Consider the following 22,699-nt stretch of genomic DNA (forward strand, 5'->3'; position numbering starts at 1 on the left):
AAACCTAACAAATGTAACTTGTTGAAAAAATATGTCAACCGGTTACATTATGGTTCTGTTTGACAAATCAACATGCATAATAGGATGTCACTTGTTGTCTATTTTCTGCAACCTGTTGCACTGACTTGAAATATATTAAATTCTCAACACACCACCTTAATTCAAGTCTTTCATACACATTAGCTTCTTCACCCTCTTGAACACTTCAATCAAGACTCCTTTGGTCAATAAATCGGTCACTTGGGCTTCATTTCTACAATACCCCAATCTCAATCTTCCTTCACTAACAAGCTCTCTTAAGTAGTAAAACTTCATCTCAATATATTTGTTTCTCCCATGTGCAATGGGATTCTTATCAAGGTTTAAAGCGGAAATGTTATCAGTGATGAGCGTTATAGTGTCACCATCTTTGTTGCCCGTGTTCTTCAATAGATTCTTCAACCACATGTACTCAGCCTCACAAGAAGAGTGTGTCACTATCGGTTCCTTCTTCGAACACTAAGAGATTGGTGTTTCTCCGAACATAAAGATGTAGATTTTCTATCATCTTTATCTTCGCACCAATTAGAATCGGTATATCTGAGTAAATTTCCCTTTTTGACATTTTCCATTGCGGGAAATAGAATTTCGTAGCCAATAGATCATTTGACGTATCTTAGAATCCTCCTGACTGCAGTCAAGTGAGACACTTTTGTTCTCTCCATAAATCTACTCACAATATCGACATAAAATCGCATATTACACAAGTAACATAAGGATTCAATCAACCTTCGCTACTGAATTGGATTAACATCCTGCTCATGCTTCCGCACTTCTGTAGCCTTGGTTCAGCAGGAGTAATGGCAACATTAAAATGCTCCATTTCAAATTTCTTTAAAATATCAAGCGCATACCTTCTTTGGTGTTTGAGCAGTCCCTTCTTGGACTTGTAAAACTCAATACCAAGGAAGTATGTCATGAGGCCTAAATCGGTCATCTCAAACTCTTTCATAAGCTCACCCTTGAACTTAGTAATGCAACCTTCATCGCTACACGTAATCAACAAATCGTCTATGTAGAGACAAAGGATTATCATCTCTTCATTTGTAGCATTCTTCACATACACACCATATTCGGATACACACTTCTTAAAGCATGTCTCTTTTAAGAAACCACTTATCCTCTTGTTCCAAGCTCTTGGAGCTTGTTTCAAACTGTACAACGTTGATCGCGTGACTATATGAGTGTCAGATTTCTAACTGCAAGTGCACATTCTATCGCGTAGTTTTAAAAGATATCAAACCCACAGAGAATAATAATCAAACTAATGTTATTTATATGTGCTATGTAAAGCTAAGGCGGATGATTTCATTGATTAAATGAATAAAAACTGAAATTAAAGTTAACTTAGAAAATATGATAAGAGAGAGAGAGAGAGAGAGAGAGAGAGAGAGAGAGAGAGAGAGAGAGAGAGAGAGAGAGAGAGAGAGAGAGAGAGAGACCGGAATGTGGATTTCGCGCACCTCGGGGACTCTGCAACAGATTGACTCAGACTTACGGTTAAATCGTGTTCAGTATAAAATATCAGTTTACAGACTAAACATCACACTCACGCGCTATTAAATAAAGTCATGTTCCCTAACCATGAGATTTTGCTCTCGCTCGCCCATTTTAATTAAGAAACGCATTTTGAAAATTGAACAAATCCTAATTGATGCCTAAAATGCTCTCGCCCTCTTTAGGATCGATGCCCCGTTCCTATCATCTGTTTCGACCCCCACGCTCTCGCAGTGTCGGCTCGAACCTTAATTGATTCTCACTCTCGTGACAAATCGTGCTAAATTAACTTAGAAACAAAGACCAAAACAGAATTTAAAAAAGACTTTAAACCAATTTCATTATCGAGTCCCGTCGAAAACGACGGTCCTCACAAACCGGACTCAAAATGGTTTAGCTAGACATAAACTTAATTGAAAACGACTTAAACATAGTAATTGCAATTGAAAACTGCATGTTTAAACAATTATAGAATGCAATAATAATAATAATAATAAAGTGATATAATAAAGAACCTGTAAGTGCGGGAAAATTAATGCGGTACTGGAAGTAAAGGCAGAACTAGAATAAACTTCAATTATAACAGCAAGATTGTTGATCCAAAAGTACAAGAAAATCCTAAGACTAATTCATGGTAATCGCTCAATAGTGTGATTATCACTTGAAAAAATAATTGTGTGCTAAAATTAAACTGACAGTACTTCGCCTATATCTCCGGATCTCGAAAACTAGGTATAAGAGCGTCTTATATAGAGCTACAATACTGTGTGACTTCTTCATTCACGTTACAAGGCAATTGAGGAAAAGTAGGGAAGTGGGAAGGAGTGAGTCTAATCCATTTTCTCGTATTATGTTTCTGAAGGCATATAGTGGTCTCCATAAGGCCTATGGCGGACGCCATGAGCTTTAATGAAGAGGTTGACGTGTTCTGGTGCCATGGCGAATGCCATGCACCAGAATGTTGCATTTTTGCACTTTTCTTCACCATTTCGCTCCCTTTTTCCGCTTCGTACACTCATATGCTCCATAATTAACAAGTACCTGAAACACAGACAAAACAAGACGTAACAGTGACAAAACATAGTAAAATTACGATAAAAAACATGCGAAATGAGTCTAAAAACAAGATGCGTTTTCACGCTATCAAACTCCTTCTTTAATCTATAGAACTTTGACTCTTGGTTTTTCACAATCAAAACCAGGGTGCTATTCTAAATAAACATCTTCTTCCTGACACCTATGAGATACTTGATGTTAGACAAGTCACTTAATAATATCTTGACAGTAATTAACCACAAATCATATGTAATTAGAATATTTGATTTTGTCTTCATTAGTTTCCTTATTGGTAGCTTGTACATTAAGTTCTCTTGATTCTTGGATCATGAATGATCCTCTCTCTCTTGTATATGTACTGTAACTTGTAATGAGAATCATAACCCTTCAAATCATTCTATTTGTATTTCTAACTTGGTATTAGAGCTTTAAGCTTGAAAGCTCTCGATCCACAATAACCACAATGACAACCACTACTAATTCAAAGAAAAATGACTTACCAACATTAGTTTCTGTCAAGCTGGACAAAAATAATTTTCCCTTGTGGAGGTCACTAGTTTTACCTGTCATTAGGGGCTGTAAACTAGATGGCTATATACTAGGAACAAAAGAATGCCCTCAAGAGTTCATCACTGCTGCTGATTCAAACAAGACAAAAAATCCAAGCTTTGAAGAATGGGTAGCAGATGACCAAATGCTGCTTGGGTGGTTATTTAATTCAATGACCATTGATATTGCAACACAGTTGATGCACTGTGAAAATTCCAAACAACTTTGGGATGAGGCTCAAAGTTTGGCAGGTGCTCAATCCAAATCTCAAATCACATATTTGAAATCTGAATTCCATGGTACAAGAAAAGGAAATCTAAAAATGGAGGAGTATCTGACTAAGATGAAAAAGCTAATTGATCAACTAAAGCTCGCGGGTAATCATGTCACAATCTCGGATCTAATCATTCAAATCTTGAATGGTTTGGACTCTGACTACAACCCTATAGTAGTCAAACTCTCAGATCAATCATCACTCACTTGGGTTGATCTACAAGCTCAACTCTTATCATTTGAAAGTAGGCTCAATCAACTCAAAAAACTCATAAATATGTCTCTCAATGCTTCTGCAAACGTTGTCAACAAAACTGAATACAAAGGCAACAAGTTCAACTCAAATACACAAAACTCCAATTGGAGAGGCTCCAATTTCAAAAACCATAGAGGAGGAAGAGGCAGAGGAAGAATGTTCAAGCCAACATGCCAAGTGTGCAACAAAATAGGTCATATAGCAATGAATTGCTTCCACAGGTTTGACAAATCTTACTCAAATTTATCAACTGATGCAAACAAAGGTGATACACACAGTGCATATCTGGCCTCACCTCACTATGCACAAGACTATGATTGGTACTTTGACAGTGGTGCAAGCAATCATGTCACACATCAAACAGAAAAGTTTCAAGATTTAACCGAGCATAATGGTAAGAATTCACTTATTGTTGGAAATGGTGATAAGCTAGATATTATTGGTACAGGTTCATCCAATCTAAATTCACTTAAATTGCATAACATGTTATATGTACCAAACATTACCAAAAATCTACTTAGTATATCCAAATTGACTCATGATAATAACATCACTGTTGAGTTTGATGTTGATTGTTGCTTTGTGAAGAACAAAATAACAGGGAAGGCACTCCTAAGAGGGAGACTTAAAGATGGATTGTACCAACTCTCAAAATCAGATAATAAGTCCAATGACCCCTGTGCTTACATTTCAATAAAGGAAAGATGGCATAGAAAACTTGGGCATCCCAATAATAAAGTGCTAGACAAAGTCTTGAAGAATTGCAAGATCAAGACACCACCTAGTGATAGTGACCACCCTACCTTCTGTGGAGCTTGTCAGTTTGGGAAATGCATCTTTTACCATTTAAGTCTTCTGGCTCACATGCCCTTGAGCCATTAGATTTGATTCACACTGATGTATGGGGTCCTTCCTCAATAAATTCCACTTCTGATTTTAAATATTATGTCCATTTCATAGATGACTATAGCAGATTTACTTGGATCTTTCCCTTAAAACATAAATCTGAAACCATACATGCTTTTTCTCAATTTAAAAACTTGGTGGAAAATCATTTGAACAAAAAAATAAAGACTATCCAATGTGATGGTGGTGGTGAATTCAAACCAATTCAGAAACAAGCATTAGAAGCGGACATACAATTTAGAATGTCTTGTCCATACACATCCCAACAAAATGGTAGAGCTGAAAGAAAACATAGACATATTGCTGAGCTAGACTTAACTCTACTTGCTCATGCCAAAATGCCAATGTCTTTTTGGTGGGATGCTTTCTCAACTGCAGTTTATTTGATCAACAGGTTGCCTTCAACAACAAATTTCAATAAAAGTCCCTACACCTTAATCACCAAAAAGGAACATGACTATAAAGCTTTAAAACCTTTTGGATGTGCCTGTTATCCCTGTCTCAGACCATATAATCAACATAAGATGCAATTCCACACCACAAGATGTGTTTTTCTAGGCTACAACAACTCTCACAAAGGCTATAAATGTCTCAACTCCCATGGAAGAGTCTTTATCTTAAGACATGTTGTGTTCAATGAGAATCACTTCCCTTTTCATGATGGCTTCCTCAACACAAAAAGGCCATTGGAAGAGATAACCAATACTGACCATTTACACAGTTTATTTCCTTTATGTCGTGCAGGTAATGATAATCCAAGTCCAACAAATGAAACAGAAGTAACTACAAGTCAGAACACTCTCACACCAGTTGCAAGTCAAGACAACAGCTCACCAACTACAAGTATTGACACTCAGCAACAACTCACTATTCAAAGTGAAGGTGACTCAATCAATGTAGAGGAAAACAACATTGAAAGTATGGCATCAAATGAAGACACTGTTGAGACAAGTAATAACATCAATGATCAACATGAAGCGGTGGCAACTCACAAAATGCGCACTAGAAGCAAAGCAGGGATTCATAAACCAAAATTACTCTACATTGGTCTCACTGAATCAGAAATACAAGAAACTGAACCAAGAAATGTGAAGGAGGCACTCACTAGTCCACTTTGGAAGGAAGCAATGAGCAATGAGTACAAAGCTCTCATGTCCAATCACACATGGAATCTAGTACCATACACAGGCCAAGAAAATATTATTGACTCAAAATGGATCTTCAAAACCAAGTACAAAGCAGATGGATCCATTGAAAGGAGAAAGGCAAGATTAGTTGCTAAGGGTTTTCAGCAAACTGCTGGATTAGACTATGATGAAACATTCAGTCATGTGGCAAAGGCTAGCACAATTAGAATTATCCTGTCATTAGCAGTTCATCTCAATTGGGACATTAGACAATTGGACATAAATAATGCATTTCTAAATGGCTACCTAAAAGAACAAGTCTATATGCATCAACCAGAGGGATTTCTCAACTCCACACATCCAAATTACATCTGCAAACTATCAAAAGCAATTTATGGTTTGAAACAGGCACCAAGAGCATGGTATGATAGCCTCAAACATGCACTATTAAGTTGGGGATTTCAGAACACCAAAAGTGACACCCGTCTATTCTTTCTCAAAGGTACTGATCACACAACCTTTCTCCTCATTTATGTTGATGATATCATCATCACAGGTAGCAATAACAAATTTTTGGAAGCTTTTATCAAACAGATAAACATTGTGTTCTCATTAAAAGATCTTGGCCAATTGCATTACTTTTTGGGAATTGAAGTGCAAAGAAACAATAGTGGCTTGTACTTGAAGCAATCCAAGTACATTAGAGACTTACTCAAAAGATTCAACTTTGAAAAAGTCACTGCTTGTCCAACACCAATGGTAAGTGGTAGACAATTTACCATTGAGCGGGAACCAATGAAAGATGCAACTCTATTTAGACAAGCCATGGGAGCACTACAGTACTTAACCAACACAAGACCTGACATAGCCTTCTCTGTCAACAAATTGAGTCAGTACATGAGTTCTCCTACAATGGAACATTGGCAAGGTATAAAAAGAATATTCAGATATCTTCAAGGCACCATTGATCATTGTCTACATATTAAACCATCAACTGATCTAGACATCACAGGGTTTTCAAATGCAGATTGGGCAACAAGCATAGATGATAGAAAATCAATTGCAGGGCACTGTGTTTTTCTTGGTGAAACTCTAGTATCTTGGTCTTCAAGGAAGCAAAAGGTAGTGTCAAGATCATCAACTGAGTTAGAATATAGAGCATTGGCAGACTTGCCAGCTGAAATTACGTGGACATGCTCACTAATGCAAGAGTTAAAATTGCCCCAATTAAGAAATCCTATTATGTGGTGTGACAATCTAAGTGCTAAAGCTCTTGCTTCCAATCCAGTGATGCATGCTAGAACTAAACACATTGAAATCGATGTGCACTACATCAGAGACAAAGTGCTACAAAATGAAGTCACAATTGCTTATGTACCCTCAGCAGACCAAGTTGCAGATTGCCTCACCAAAGCTCTCACTCACTCAAGGTTCAATCTGTTAAGAGACAAACTTGGAGTAATTACATCACCCTCAAGTTTGAGGGGGGGTGTTAGACAGGTCACTTAATACTGTCTTGACAGTAATTAACCACAAATCATATGTAATTAGAATATTTAATTTTGTCTTCATTAGTTTCCTTATTGGCAGCTTGTACATTAAGTTCCCTTGATTCTTGGATCATGAATGATCATGTCTCTCTTGTATATATACTGTAACTTGTAATGAGAATCATAACCCTTCAAATCATTCTATTTGTATTTCTAATTCTTGAAGTGTTTAAGAAGTTCAAGTCCATATGTGCCTTGAAGAAGAGATTTATGTATAACAACCCCCTGGTTTTGTTGTGAAAACCCAATAGTCAAAGTTCTATAGATTGAAGAATGCGTTGCATGGCTTGAAACAAGCTCCAAGAGCTTGGAACAAGAGGATAGATGGTTTCTTTAGAGATATTAATATGCTTTAAAAAATGTGTATCTGAACATGGTGTGTATGTGAAGAAGGATACAACTGAAGGGGTGATAATCTTTTGTCTTTACGTAGATGATTTGTTGATTACAGGCAGCGATGAGGGTTGCATTACTAAGTTCAAGAGTGGGCTTATAAAGGATTTTGACATGACCGATCTAGGCCTCATGACATACTTCCTTGGTATTGAGTTTTACAAGTCCAAGAAGGGACTGCTCATGCACCAAAGAAGTATGCGCTTGAGATTTTGAAGAAATTTGAAATGGAGCATTGTAATTCTTCCATTAGTCCAACTGAACCAAGACTACAGTTGTCGAAGGGTGAGCATGATTAGGATGTTAATTCAACTAAGTATCGGAGGCTGATTAGATCCATACGTGTATTGTGAAATACGTTATGGATTTGACGTTTAGTGTTGGTATTGTGAGCGGATTTATGGAGAGACCTGAGGCATCTCACTTGGAAGTAGTCAAGAGGATTCTAAGATACGTCAAAGGATCTATTGGCTGTGAAATTCTATTTTCCACAATGAAAAATGACAAAAAGTGCAATTTACTCGAATATACTGATACCAATTGGTGCGAAGATAAAGATGATAGAAAATCTATAGCTGGATACATCTTTATGTTCGGAGAAACACCAATATTTTGGTGTTCGGAGAAGGAATTGATAGTGGCGCTCTCTCCTTGTAAGACCGAGTACATTGCGGCTTGGTTGTGTGCGTTACAAGTCGTGTGCTTGAAGAATTTGCTGAAGTTACTGGATAGCGAAGAGGGTGACATTGTATCACTCATGGTTGATAACGTTTATGTTATAAATCTTGCTAAGAATCCCATTGCACATGGGAGAAGCAAACTTTTTAAGATGAAATTTCACTATTTGCGAGAGTTTGTTAGTGAAGGAAGATTGAGATTGAAGTATTGTAAAAGTGAAGACCAAGTGGTTGATTTGCTGATAAAAGAAATCTCGATTGAAATGGTCAAGAGATTGAAGAAGTTAATAGGTATGGAAGACATGAGGGACTTGAATTAAGGTGGTGTATTAAGAAATTAATATAATTCAAGTCAATGCAACATATTACATCCTATTCTGCAGCGTTGATTTGTCAAACAGAACCATAATATATCAATAGGTTATCTCTGTTATATTTTCTCTAAAGTCTAGGACAATAGCTAAATGTAATCGGTTGCAATATGCAACAAATTACATATGTTAATTCTTCAATTTGATAATTATACCTCATCTTTTATATATATATATATATATATATATATATATATATATATATATATATATATATATATATATATATATATATATATTCTTTAGGTAATAAATTATCATTTTCAATTATCCTCCTCTCTCATTCTCTCTCACTCTCACACAATTTTCACCAATCTTATAGTTGCTTATTCCAAGAGATGCCTCCACTTACTTGTCTTCAATTAAAAATATTCACTCGTATTTAAGTAATTAATTCTTTATAATTTATTTTTGATTTTCTAATATTATTTATTTAGTTATTTTTTTAACAGCCGCCACATTCATGAATTCCCTCCTCCTTATATGAGATTGATTTGGTAACCGTTCAAGGCTCAATAACCTGACTCGGTGATAAGGATAATGCTAACTTGTGTCCCAATGGCACATGTTAAAAAACCAATAAATAAATAATTTATTTTGAAAAAATAAATAAAATTATTAATGATAAATTTCTAATAAATTCAATACAAATTTTTCAAAAATTTGTTTATATATTTATCTCTTAACTTGTGATTTTGGAACACAAAAATTAACATTACCCTGTATTTATTTATTCAATATTGAGGCCATGCCATTTTAAAAAGCCATGTGGCATGTACCACATGGATCTTCGTTTGACATGTACTAGACTTTAGACTTTAACAGCAATGACCAACAAGTTGTGACAGAACACATGTGGAGGTGAGTTTTTTAAAATAAAATATAATATAATACAGGACCTAAACATATTTAACCATTTTTTATATTTTTCATATCAATGGATATATGTGGATATCCATCAAACGCCTTTATTTTTTTCTCCTTTCATTTTTAAATATATTTATCAATAGATATTATATTCATGCCGATCCGAGATTGATATCAATGAAAATAGGGTTAATTTTTTGGTAAAGTAGCAGAGTTATTACCGTGCATTGTTTCTCCATTGCTTCCCTATTATTATCAAACAAAGGGAAGAAGAAAAATACAATCCTATGTTAAAAGTAATATACAACCTTCTTTTACTCAATTAATGCACTGTCTGAACAGCAGCAATGATAAAACCAAAGTAGTAATGGCTATGTTTCAAAAAAAATCCATGGGAGGAGGTATGAAGCATATTAGCAATATCTCAGCTTTCCGAAATGCCAAATTCATGTTGCATAAAATCTTCACTGGGTCTAAAGTACTTGTCTGAAGATAACAAGCCCAAGTTAGATACCCGGCTTGTATAAAGGCAGGCAAATCTCTCAACCTGTATCATGCACATTACACAAGTGCATTAACCAAACTACCTTTTGTGAGATCAATTTTATAATTTATAATTATGATTTGTAGAGGAAAACATTGCCATTCGTTTTCACTCATTTTAAAATAAAAGAAAAAAATGTCATACTTAACTGCATAACTAATTACCTGCATGTTAGTAAATTGAAGCATGACTTAGCAACAGTTGGTATGTTATTTGACAACATTAGTACCACACCCTAATAGCCATTCTGACTTTAAAAATGTAGTTAAAAAGCCCGATTTCTCTCGTTGCATAGAAATATGAAACATGCGCCAATATTAATGTTGTACAATGACAGAGATAATTTTTCTTCTTATTGATTAGAGCAGCCTGTGCTCTTAAATAGAATACAATATATTTAGGAAAGGAAATTCCTAATAAATACTTATCATTTCCCTCAATCAATTCTATAAGTAAGGACCAATAATTTCTATAAATACATACACAGCTAATCAAATCCTATTTATGGGATTTTAATCCTATTTAACTATAGAATATATCACTAATTAACACATGTACAGCTCGTTCTGACACTCCCCCTCAAGTTGGAGAGTGGATGTTACTCATTCCCAACTTGCCAATAATAGATTGCAATGTAGAACCACTTAATCCTTTTGTAAGAACATCTGCCAGCTGATTTCCAGTTGATACAAATGGTATACATATTGTCCCACTATCCAATTTTTCCTTGATGAAATGTCTGTCTACTTCGACATGCTTCGTTCTATCATGTTGCACTGGATTATGTGCAATGTTTATTGCTGACTTGTTGTCACAATATAGTTTCATGGGTCCATTCCATTCAATCTTTAGGTCTTGTAGAATTATTTTCAGCCATAGGAGTTCACAAATACCTAAAGCCATAGCCCGAAATTCTGCTTCTGCACTTGACCTCGCAACAACGTTTTGTTTTTTGCTCCTCCAAGTCACCAAGTTTCCTCCAAGAAAAGTACAATATCCGGATGTGGATCTTCTGTCATCTACTGATTCAGCATAATCAGCATCTGTATAGGCTTCCAAAGTAATTCCTTGACCCTTTGTAAATAGAATTCCTTTTCCAGGAGTGCCCTTCAAGTATTGCAAAATTCGGTAAACAGCTCTAAGATGATTTTCTTTGGGATTATGCATGAATTGACTCACCACTCCCACTGCATAAGCTATGTCTGGCCTAGTGTGAGATAAATAGATTAACTTTCCAACCAACTTTTGATAGGATTCTCTGTCCACAGTTGCATCTTCAACAAATTCACTAAGTCTGTGATTTTGTTCAATTGGAGTTTTTACTGGTTTGCATCCCAATTTACCAGTTTCAGATAATAAATCCAGCACATACTTCTGTTGAGAGATGAAAATACCGTGACGAGAGTGTGCCACTTCAAGGCCCAAAAAATATTTTAATTTGCCCAACTCTTTTACTTCAAACTCTTTTAGCAAACACACTTTTAGGCTATCCATTTCTGCTTGATGATTTCCTGTTACAATTATATCATCCACATAAACAATTAGTGCAGTAACTCCCCCTAAGGCTGAATGCTTAGTAAACAAAGTGTGATCTCCCTGACTTTGTTTATATCCCATATCTTTCATCACAGTGGTAAACCTGCCAAACCAGGCCCTAGGGGACTGTTTCAGTCCATAAAGGGCCTTCCTTAGCTTACAAACTTTGTCTTTCTCAAAGTTAAACCCAGGTGGGACCTCCATGTAAATTTCCTCTTCAAGGTTGCCATGTAGGAAAGCATTCTTGACATCGAATTGCTGCAAATTCCATCCATAGTTAGCTGCTAGAGATAACAAAATTCTGACAGTGCTCATTTTTGCGACAGGAGAGAAAGTCTCATGATAGTCAATCCCATATGTTTGTGTGTACCCCTTAGCTACTAGTCTTGCTTTATACCTTTCTAGTGTTCCATCGGACTTGTATTTAAGGGTGAATACCCATTTACAGCCAACAAGTTTTTTGTCATTAGGAAGCTCTACTAACTTCCAAGTTCCATTTTTCTCAAGTGCATCCATTTCAACTTTCATAGCTTCTCTCCACTCTTTGCTATCTAGTGCTTCGGTAACATTTTTTGGGATAGCGGTAGTGTTTAAATGAGCAAGAAAACTTCTATGATTGTTGGACAAATTATCATAGGATATAAAGTGAGACATTGGATACCTTGGCCTTTTTGTACATGCTCTAACATCCTTCCTTATTGCAATTGGAAGATCTCTAGCATCCATGGATATATTCTGCTCCTCTAAATCAGTCCCAACAACTTCAGTTTCAGGGGGCACAATTTGCTCCTCTAAAACAGTCTCATTGATTACAGTTTCAAGAATTGGGTCAGATTCTGGGACTTGCACAGGTTGGATAATAGGTGCTGCCCTTCTTGTGTAAACTTGTAGTGGACGAGTAGCATTAGAAGTCTGTAATGAAGTGGTTATAGGACTTGACTCGGGAGTCTTGGGCATAAAAGAAAGGTCTTTGAACAAATCATCCTTATCTTCGATGCATTCCTTCTCCCCCTGAAGATAAGGTTTGGAAAAAAAGGATTCGGTTTCGACAAAAGTGACATCAATAGACACAAAATTCTTTTTTGTTGTAGGTTGATAACACTTGTAACCTTTTTGGGTAGGCGAGTAACCAAGAAATATGCATTTAATAGCTCGGGGATCAAGTTTTCCTCGATGTGGAGAATGAACATGGACAAATGACACACACCCAAAGATCCTAGGAACTAGGTGGTTTGAAGTTTTGAAATTTGGGTAGAATTTGGAGAGGAGCTGAATGGGGCTGTTATTCTGAAGAATTTGAGAGGGTAAGCGATTAATCAAGTAGGCTGCAGTAAGAGCAGCCTCCCCCCAATATTGTTTTGGAACATTTGTGTGGAATAAAGATGCTCGGGTAACATTGAGAATATGCCCAATTTTTCTTTCAGCCATCCCATTTTGTTGTGGGGTGTGGACACATGATGATTCATGAATAATACCATGTTCAGTGAAAAAGGAAGACAATGTTTGATTAAAATAATCTTTGGCATTGTCAGAACGAAACCGTTTAATGGTAGTCTCAAATTGGGTTTTTATCATTTGGAAAAACAATTTAAATATTTGAGTGACTTCACTTTTTTGTTTTAAGAGATACATCCATGACACTCTAGTACAATCATCAATAAAAATGACAAACCAACGGGCCCCCGATATATTTGGGATATTGGATGGCCCCCAAACATCACTATGGATTAAGGAAAAAGGAGTAGACATTCTTTTATTATTATTAGGAAAGCTGACACGTTTGTGTTTAGCAAGTTCACAATCATCACAGTGAAAATTTTCTAAGTTTATACCTTGAAACAAGGTGGGAAACATATTTTTGAGAGTGCTAAATGAAGGATGACCCAACCGGAAGTGACGCAACCAGATTTCTTTATTGAGGGAAGGAATAGATTCTGACAACAAAGACAGTGGAAGTTGACTCTTAATGCTACTTGTCTCACGCGCTTCCATAAGAAGGTAGAGCCCATTGTCCTCTCTAGCAAGTCCAATCATCTTCCCCGTTTCCTGATCCTGAAATTTGCAAAGTGTAGGAGTGAATGTTACCAAGCATTGTAAATCTGTTGTAAGTTTGTGAATAGATAACAGTTTGGCAGATAATTTGGGCACATGCAAGACATCTCTCAACATTAAATTTTGACTTAGTGGAATATCTCCCTTTCCTGCAACAGTGATAAAAGTGCCATCTGCAGTGACAATCTTTTTATTACTTGGACACGGTGTGTAAGAGATAAACTCTGTAGAGGAATGGGTCATGTGATTCGTAGCCCCAGAATCAACAATCCATGTCCCTTTTCCTGTAGATTGTAAAACACTAAGAGCATAGGGATGAGAACTACCTGATAATGCCATGGAAGAACTACCTGTGTTTGTGGGTTTGACTAAAGAGTCTAGTAGTTCCCTTAGTCTTGTAATTTCTTCTGAATTGAAATCAGCAGTAGGTTTGGAATGACTTTCCTTGACAACACTTGATTGGACCAAGTGGACATGTGCTGGTCCTCCTCGTTGAATGCCTTTGGTGTTCCAATTTCGGTTCTGATTTGGCGGTTTTCCATGAAGTTTCCAGCATCTGTCTTCGGTGTGCCTTGGCTTCTTGCAGAAGGTACACCATAGAGAATCCTTGTTATCCCCTCTTTCAATCTCCATTTTGGGAGCTCCTCCGGTTTGCCCGTTCTTCCATTGGTCAATGTTCTTCTCTCGACTTTGTGCTACTAAGGCTGAACTTTCAGTTGATTGAGGCTCCATCATCACTCCTCTTCGTGATTCTTCTGTTCGAAAGGCAGCCATGGTTTCATTTAGTGAGGGTAATTCTTTTCCGAGTACTTGAATCCTTATTGGATCAAACTCATTGTTCAGACCGGTTAAGAACTTATAGATTTTATCCTTCTCCTTATAATTTTTTAGTAAAGTAGCATCTGCAGTGCATTTTGCTTCAAAATGTTCATAGTGATCCAACTCCAACCATAGATTTTGTAGAGTTTGGGCATACTCACTAATGGACTGATCTCCTTGCTTGGTAGTTGCAATCTTCATCTTAATTTCGTAAATTTGTGCAGCATCACCAACCTTGGAATAGTTTTCTTTATAGCTGTCCCACACCTCTTTGGCAGTCTTCATGAATATGCATGCGTCACTAATCTCAGGCACCATGGAATTCCATAGCCATGATATTACAACAGCATCTTCTTCATCCCATGCAGCAAATTTCCCGTCTGTAGCTTCTGGAGTATCCTTTCCAGTAAGATGATTCAATTTGCCCTTCCCCTTTAAAAAGGTTTGGACAAAATGAGACCATTTGAGGTAGTTTTTACCATTGAGACGAAGGCTAGGTTGAACATTTTTCAGCTCAACAGAGCCGGTGTTTGGGGCAGGGGTATTAACTGGTTCAGACATTCTGAATTTTGTTGGGAAAAACGGCAAGATAGACCGTAAAATAAAATCGGCAATGCAGGCCGCACAGCGGAAACAATGGCAATGCAGGCCACAATTTTTAACAGGCTCCTATGGATTTTGGAGCTCTGATGCCATGACAGAGATAATTTTTCTTCTTATTGATTAGAGCAGCCTGTGCTCTTAAATAGAATACAATATATTTAGGAAAGGAAATTCCTAATAAATACTTATCATTTCCCTCAATCAATTCTATAAGTAAGGACCAATAATTTCTATAAATACATACACAGCTAATCAAATCCTATTTATGGGATTTTAATCCTATTTAACTATAGAATATATCATTAATTAACACATGTACAGCTCGTTCTGACATACAACATCAGAAGAGAGCATTCAACTTTACCTGATGAGCAAAGCGAGAGTTCTGATAACCAGTCTTCATAAGCTGGCCCCATGGCTCATGAAACTGCAATGGTAAACAATTGTAATCTTATGTACAAAATAAATTGAATATAATCTAAGTGTACTAGATATGTAGAACTAAAACAGAAGATTATAGTACAAGATTGCGGGTTTCTACCTTTAGGTGTAACTTTCTTAGCATTTCTTGATTACTTAATCGCACCATCTCTCTTTCAAGCTGATAAAAGATAAATTCCTTAAGCACAAATACCCATACTCGAACTTCTATGCATGATATGAGAAACGAGAATGAACCCGAAAGAACTAACCTTCAATTCGTCAAGTTTTGAATACAATTTCTGCTTGGTATGGTCATCTAGATTCTCCAATCTGAAAAAGTGTAGACTACTGATTAACACTGCAATCAGAAAATAAGACATGACTAAGAAGGTCTAAAGTTAGACTAACTTGAGAGACCGATTCAAATCATGCATTTTATCCGCAATGCAATCATTCTTGCTCCTCAATACTCGAAGATCCTGCACACGAGGTTAATCACGTAAAAATCTTATGCCACAAATGTGTGTTAGTATGTTAGATGGTGTCCATTGAGAATGAAAATAAGAATGCAAAAGCACACTTCATTAAAAATGTCAGAAGCACAGGCGATTTTTTTTGCATGAATTAAACTTGTACTTTCTATCATCTCATATTCCATGCTTTATTTTATCCACAAAAATCAGAGACGATAAAAACAATTTAGCACCTTGCGATAATCCCTCAATTGCCAGAGGAGTTGAACCTCCCTCTCAAGCTCTGGGATTACTAACATTGTTCTCCAACCTGCTCATAAGCACATTGAACTATAACCAAATTCAAGTCACATAAAGAATAATCAACAAATAGTATGATGTTAACTGAATGGATATTTGGGTTTCCATTCCACACATGAATAAACCTAACTTAAACTCATTTTTTGTAACTTCCATTGATACCTTACTTCTGAATTATTTTTCCGATTATACATATTCCTCTCCCCCTAAGATAGGAACTACAGGTAAAGTCCTAGTTTACCAATGATAAAGAAAAACTATCTTTCAAATAGAGAAGTGATAAGGATTCATATAATATACCAAGAACCTTTTTGCTGCGTAGTATATCTCCATAAATATGATCTCCGACATATAGAACCTACAAGTGTTAAGGAGTTTTACAGAGCACTTCAATTAATGTTATTATGTCAGAATTCTAGAATGACAAGCCATGTTTGCTACATAGGTTATAAACTCTTCAAACCAAAAACACAATTCACAATGAATAAAAAATTATACCATTTTGTTTATGCTACTAGTAAATATCTTCATGAAAGAAAGTTGATACCTGTGAGCTTGATTCTATCGAAAGTAGATTATGTAAATGATTGACGCTGCCTCCCTAAAATGGAATAACCATATCAAGTAAAAAAGATATTTGAAGTATCAACTTTATCGGCTTGATTATTATATATAATGTTTACCCAAAGTTTTTGAGTTACATAAAGCTACAAAATGAAATTCAATTTACATAAAAAAAGTGATTAATTTAATATACCTGGAAAACCTTACGAACACGGTCCTTAACTTTTGTCAACAACCCTGCTGAGATGTTACCGACCTTTAACAAGACAAAATAGAAGACATATTTCAAAACAAGGTCACCGGAGAAATGAATACAATGATTTTATAGATTATTGAACTGACCTGAGGCATAGGAGAGCCATTATCTGTATTAAGTAACTTTCCACTCTCAGGCTCAACCTCAAACAGGCTAGCATCATTTCCCTCAAGAAAAAAGCTCGGTTTTGTACTGCATGAATGGTTGACTTCACCAGGTTAGCAAAGAAATCCCTAACTAAATTTAATGCAATCCATAAGGTCCCAATGAATTAACTTTTGAGCACAAGAGCAGAGTAAAATAGTAACAAAAACATGTTTCGATGTTTCTAATGAATTAGCACATACATAAACTATATGCAACATAATAAAAATACAATATAAACATATTTTGTGATTAAGGATTAATGAAATTGCAAAAGCCATTTAGTGATGAACTGTGCAACTAAATGATTACAAAGTTACTTGTAGTCGTGGTAGCGTTTGAGCATAATTCCTTGGAGCCTAATTTAGTAACGCTGAATGAAAATTTATTTTAAGCAGAGTGTTCAAAACAAAAAATAAGCAAGCTGCAGATGGTCGAAGAAGAAGATATAACCTGCCAGTGATGACAACATCAAAGTATTGAAGCCAGTCTAAGCCCGTGCTGCCATTTACCACACTGGATCCACAGAGGAAATTCATGACAACATTTGTATAGTCCCATAAACTGTAAAATGAGATGAATCTTTAGAGTGATAATTAATTGTGTAGAGACAGAAACCATAGTAAAAGTGTATTTATATTTACTCAATGGTAAAAAAACTTCTCAATGGTAATATTTTTTTTTACCGTGAACTAACTTCCACAAAAGCTTAAACTATTGGGTGAAGACACAGATGCCTTGTAACTTTACTCTCTACTTTTAGACTTAAAACATGCAATGCTTATTGCTGCGATTTAATTTTAAATTTAGAAGGCACAGAGGCTTAGAATGTCAAGAATCAACTGTTCCAAGAACCTGTCAATAAAGGCACATGAATGATTTTATCCGATATATGATAACCCATTGTGTTCTTCAATTTAAAAATGAGAACATTAAATAAATAAAAATAACAGAATTTCTTAATTTTAGAGAAATGATGGTATTTTTTCATATAAAAATAATGTTAAACTGTTTTATGGACATTATGTGCATTCAACAAAAAAAAGGATGGACTACATAAATAACAACTTTTCAGCCTGTTCTTATTTAGAGAATTCATCACTACCTGTTTGTCACTAAAAATGTAGCTCGTCCAGAATCTCTAAGCATTTTAAGCATGGGAACTATTGAAGAGTCTTCATTGATATACCTAATATTTCAAATTTAAAAACAAAAACAACCAAGTCAGATAATTCCATCATGAATCCATAGATATACCAAATTTTAATAGGGGGTCAAATAAGGATATATAAGTCAATGTATTTAAATATTTCGAGTCAATTCTTCCCTTCCCTCCAACATCTGAAAGGAGCCAAAATTGAGTGAAGAGTGGTGATTTTACACTCTTCCCCTCCTCTCTAAATAAATAAACCAAACAATAAATATTGAAAATAATTCCCCCACCCCACACCCCAAAACCAAACATCATGTAACCAATACCTTCTGGGATCTGTTGCAACCTTTTGCTTCAATGTTCCATCTCGGTGGCACAAATCTACTGCATTACGAACATCTTTGTAGAGACAAGCATAACTGGAAGGGCAACTCATGAAGAAAAAAAAATATAAAATGCAGCTCATTTATGTTTTACATCGTTTATGATTACCCAACATATGAATACTCGTGATATACTAACAGTGATCCAAATATGTTCACAAATAAAGACACCCAACTCTTCTTGGAATGTAATATATTATTGTGAATGATAAAACTAAAAAAAAAAATATATATATATATATATACACGACCAGGATTGCGTTCATTTCAAAGGAACAAAACTAACAAATACTTTAGTCCTGGTATGCAATTGATCTTGAGAACCGTAGGTGTATAAACATGCTTATAGAAGACCCATACAAGGAATAGTTGAACTTACTCAACAGACATTGGAATCTTTCCAGGATTTCTGTCCTTAAAATCAACCAGTTGTGCAAACAAGTAGGCTTCCGCAAGAGAAAAGAGTGTATCAATTAGAGCATAGTCTGGCCCATCAAAAGGATCACATACTAAAGTATTTCCGTAGGTCCCAACTTTATCTTCTTTTGATAACTCTTTAAATCCATGATAAGCTACTTTCACATATTTGTGGCAATCCATCTAAATATACAAAGGGATAAAACAATCAATACAAAATCAAAAGAATCCATGCAATTTCATTATATATTTCTTTCCCGGGTAAAAATGGATGGGTATAAAACATTTGCTTGATCCTAACCTTCAAGATGTTGCCTCTCTTTTTGTCAAGAACCAAACCTCTAACCATGTAATTTGGATCAAATGACCAACTCAGTAACTGCAGAAACACAGTACTTCGTTTAGCCAAAATACTATACAATCTGATATTCATATTCATAAACTAAACAAATAAAACGGTAATAAATTAAACCCTTTAAATAGTACTTAGAGTAAGAAGACAACTTGAATTATTGATTGGGATTATTTTATCTTTGAAAACTTATGTTAATTAGGATTTGCTGAATAGGATTAGGTTATCTATTTTAATTTATTGTTATTTTATCAAGTTTCCTTATCTTGATCAGATTAGGATAGACGAATTCATAAATTTCGAATTCTTACCATTTGAGGATTGCTTATATTCCTTAAGATATGCTAGTTGTTATCCTAATACAAGTAGCATTCTTTCAGATGTAGTAGCCTATTTAAAAGGCAATATATTTTAGAATGAAGTTGTCAAATAATAATTATCAGAAAATTTGTGAGTTTTAGGAGGGGCTCTGTCAAGGATGAGTCTATTTCACCATGAGTATAGTTCTTTCTCTCACCATAGGTTTGAAGATAGACGTTGTGAGGGATGAATGGTCACACAAGATAAGTTAGGATTAAAATTAAAGGATTGAAGCGGAAGTTGAGGCATCATTGTAGAAAAGATAAGAATGATCCCATGGATGAGTGGTCACACAAGAAAATATAGGATTAAAAATAGTATCATAGAGAAAGTTGGAGGAGTGTACATTGCAGAAAAGATAGTACAGTCTTATCTTAGGCAATTGAACTTGTATGGAGAAGACCAGTATAAGTGATGCTATGGAAGATAGTTTAACAATTAGGAACAAAGGGAAACCGACAAAAACTATCGGTCAAATCATTAAGATAGATTTAAGTGGTTTGTCCTTAGAAGTGATTCATTGTTTGATTAATGTGGGCAGCCCCAAATAGTGGAAAATGCTTTGGTTGTTGTATAGTTAAAGAATACTCCTCTTGACTCGAATCATGGCCTAATTTTTGCTTATATTTGAGTATGGAAAGAAGGGAGTATTATATTTCAACAAGTTGATGGATACAAAGTGATTCGAAAAGATGTGAGTTAATAAACAAAATAAAAATACAAAACCATTTTTAATCACCATTGTCACGAGAAAAAGAATAATAAAACAAACGTAAACATAGTAAGAATCAGAGCAAGGTCAACTAGACAAACCTCACTAGGGTATTTCAAATCATAAACCAGCTTTTCAATGGTGCGGTGATAAGCAAGGGATTCAAAAGTTTCAGGCATGTATTGTGCCAAAGTATAATCCATGTCAAATCCCACAGCAACAATGTTCTTCATATTCAGTGGCCGGTTACAGAAGATCCGCTTTCCTATATCAGTTTTAGGCCTATAATCAGAAAATGATAACCATTCTCGCAGCTGTTCGACACTGTCGCCTCCAGAACTTTCATTGCATGTATCAATACGGATCTCATCCCTTGAAAATTGAGCATGCAACTGACTATCTCCTGATCAATTTTAGAATTATATTCCACCAATAATCAGGAATGACTTTAGTACATAAAACGGTAGACCGCGTTAATGAAAGCAAATCTTTAGAATATAAACAATAACTATAGATTAAGTTCCTTAACTTTCTACAAAAGCTTCTGCACAAAAGGCTGGGCAGTATATTTGTCCTAAATCTATATAGAAATATGCATACATGATACACGTGACCCCCATTATTTATACTACATTCAGACCGAGAAGGGATGAATTTGTGGTTCTCAATTGTTATAAAACCACAAAGTGTAAAACTACAGCCATTAGATAGGAAGCACAAAGTCTTAGCTCTATCACACACATGATAAAAGAGGCACAAGGTCTCAGCTCCATCTAGTGAGCTTACAGAAAACACAACATACAGTCAAACACTCTTAATTAATCACGGAAGCACTATTGCATTTTCTCGCATTAACACAAGACATGTATTTGATCTAACATACGAATAAGTAGAAAAAAAACAGAAAAAATTAATAACAATAAGGAAAAAATATCAACAACAATATAACTGATTTCTAGAGCAATACGTGAAAGACATTAGGTCTATTTGCATTGACCTATTTGAATTTATGCACTGGCATAAGCATTTGTTAAATTACCTGGAAGAGCTTATAGAATCAGCTTAAGAAATGTTCATAAGTTGTTTTTATAAGTTGTTTTTAACTAATTTTCGTAAGCTCTGCGGGATAGCTTATATGAAAATTGTTTGACTTAAATTTATCTTTAGTTATAGAAATAAATTATACATAAGCACTTATGTGATAAGTGCTTATACTATAAAATCTTAATTAATTAAGTTGTTAATCCAAAAAGAGTCTATAAGGCACGAACACGTACACAATGCAAAAGACTATGTTCAGAACCACAGAAACTTTCACAAGCTATATTCCAACAAACACATGAAAACTCAAATTCTGAATCGAATTAATCTCCTAACAAGTTCCTTACTCTGAACTACACTAGAACGAATGAAACGTGAAAAAATCAAATGAGTCATTCAGTTGCTTGCACGATCAGAACAAGTAGGAATAGAAGAGACGGAAAACGAACCTGCGGCGGAGGCGGAGGAGTGAGGGCGGTGCGGGAAGGGAAGAAAGCGCGGAGTGTGAGAAAGGGAGAAGATTCTAGAAGGATAGAAACGGTTATGGAGAGAGATTGAAACGTAATGAGAGGTTGAGATTGGGATGCTACTAGATGGAGGCATTGTTGGAGTTGAAGTGAGTTGAAAATGCAAATGCAAATGAAATTGAAATTGCACTTCACATTAAAAATGTTAGTAATCTTTGGTTAATTTGAAGCTAGTTTTGGTGGTGGGGTAATAATAGGGATTGGAGAGTGCAATGCTTGGAATGGGAGTGTTGGTGGGAAAATGAAATGAAAAATAGAGAGCTAGCTAGGGAAGGAGGGTAGTGCCGCGTGGAAGAGTATCGGGGACACTTACTGACGCGCTTTTTGTGTGCGTGGACATAAGTTTAAAGTTGAGAAAGTTTAGCGAATGGTTTAGGAACAATCTTTAATACTTTAAAATAATAATTAAAAAATTAAAATATATATATTTAATATTTTGGAAATTAAAATAATTAATCTTTGTTATGGAACATTAAAGA

The 22,699-nt window shown here is 35.5% G+C and overlaps 1 protein-coding gene across 2 annotated transcripts; it reads right to left on the minus strand.

Annotated features, from left to right (window-relative positions):
- Positions 1-9,735: 9,735 nt before the first annotated feature.
- Positions 9,736-22,485, minus strand: LOC127096680 (uncharacterized). 2 transcript variants are annotated; one of them, XM_051035232.1, is made up of 17 exons: positions 22,143-22,485; positions 20,754-21,055; positions 19,530-19,607; positions 19,191-19,411; positions 18,755-18,859; positions 18,381-18,464; positions 17,729-17,839; positions 17,218-17,323; positions 17,069-17,131; positions 16,859-16,912; positions 16,612-16,669; positions 16,245-16,321; positions 15,947-16,017; positions 15,808-15,868; positions 15,657-15,716; positions 15,480-15,542; positions 9,736-10,108 (listed from the first exon to the last, which is right to left on the minus strand). In XM_051035232.1, the coding sequence occupies exons 1-17, from the start codon at positions 22,294-22,296 to the stop codon at positions 9,986-9,988; spliced, it is 1,791 nt and encodes a 596-aa protein (XP_050891189.1). In that variant the 5' UTR covers positions 22,297-22,485; the 3' UTR covers positions 9,736-9,985. The 2 variants fall into 2 exon arrangements, with proteins under 2 accessions (XP_050891189.1, XP_050891190.1); XM_051035233.1 differs by having other exon boundaries at positions 18,755-18,847; positions 22,143-22,483.
- Between the last annotated feature and the right edge of the window lie 214 nt (positions 22,486-22,699).

The sequence above is a fragment of the Lathyrus oleraceus genome, chromosome 6 (genome assembly GCF_024323335.1).
Source record: "Lathyrus oleraceus cultivar Zhongwan6 chromosome 6, CAAS_Psat_ZW6_1.0, whole genome shotgun sequence".
NCBI classification, from domain to species: Eukaryota; Viridiplantae; Streptophyta; class Magnoliopsida; order Fabales; family Fabaceae; genus Lathyrus; species Lathyrus oleraceus.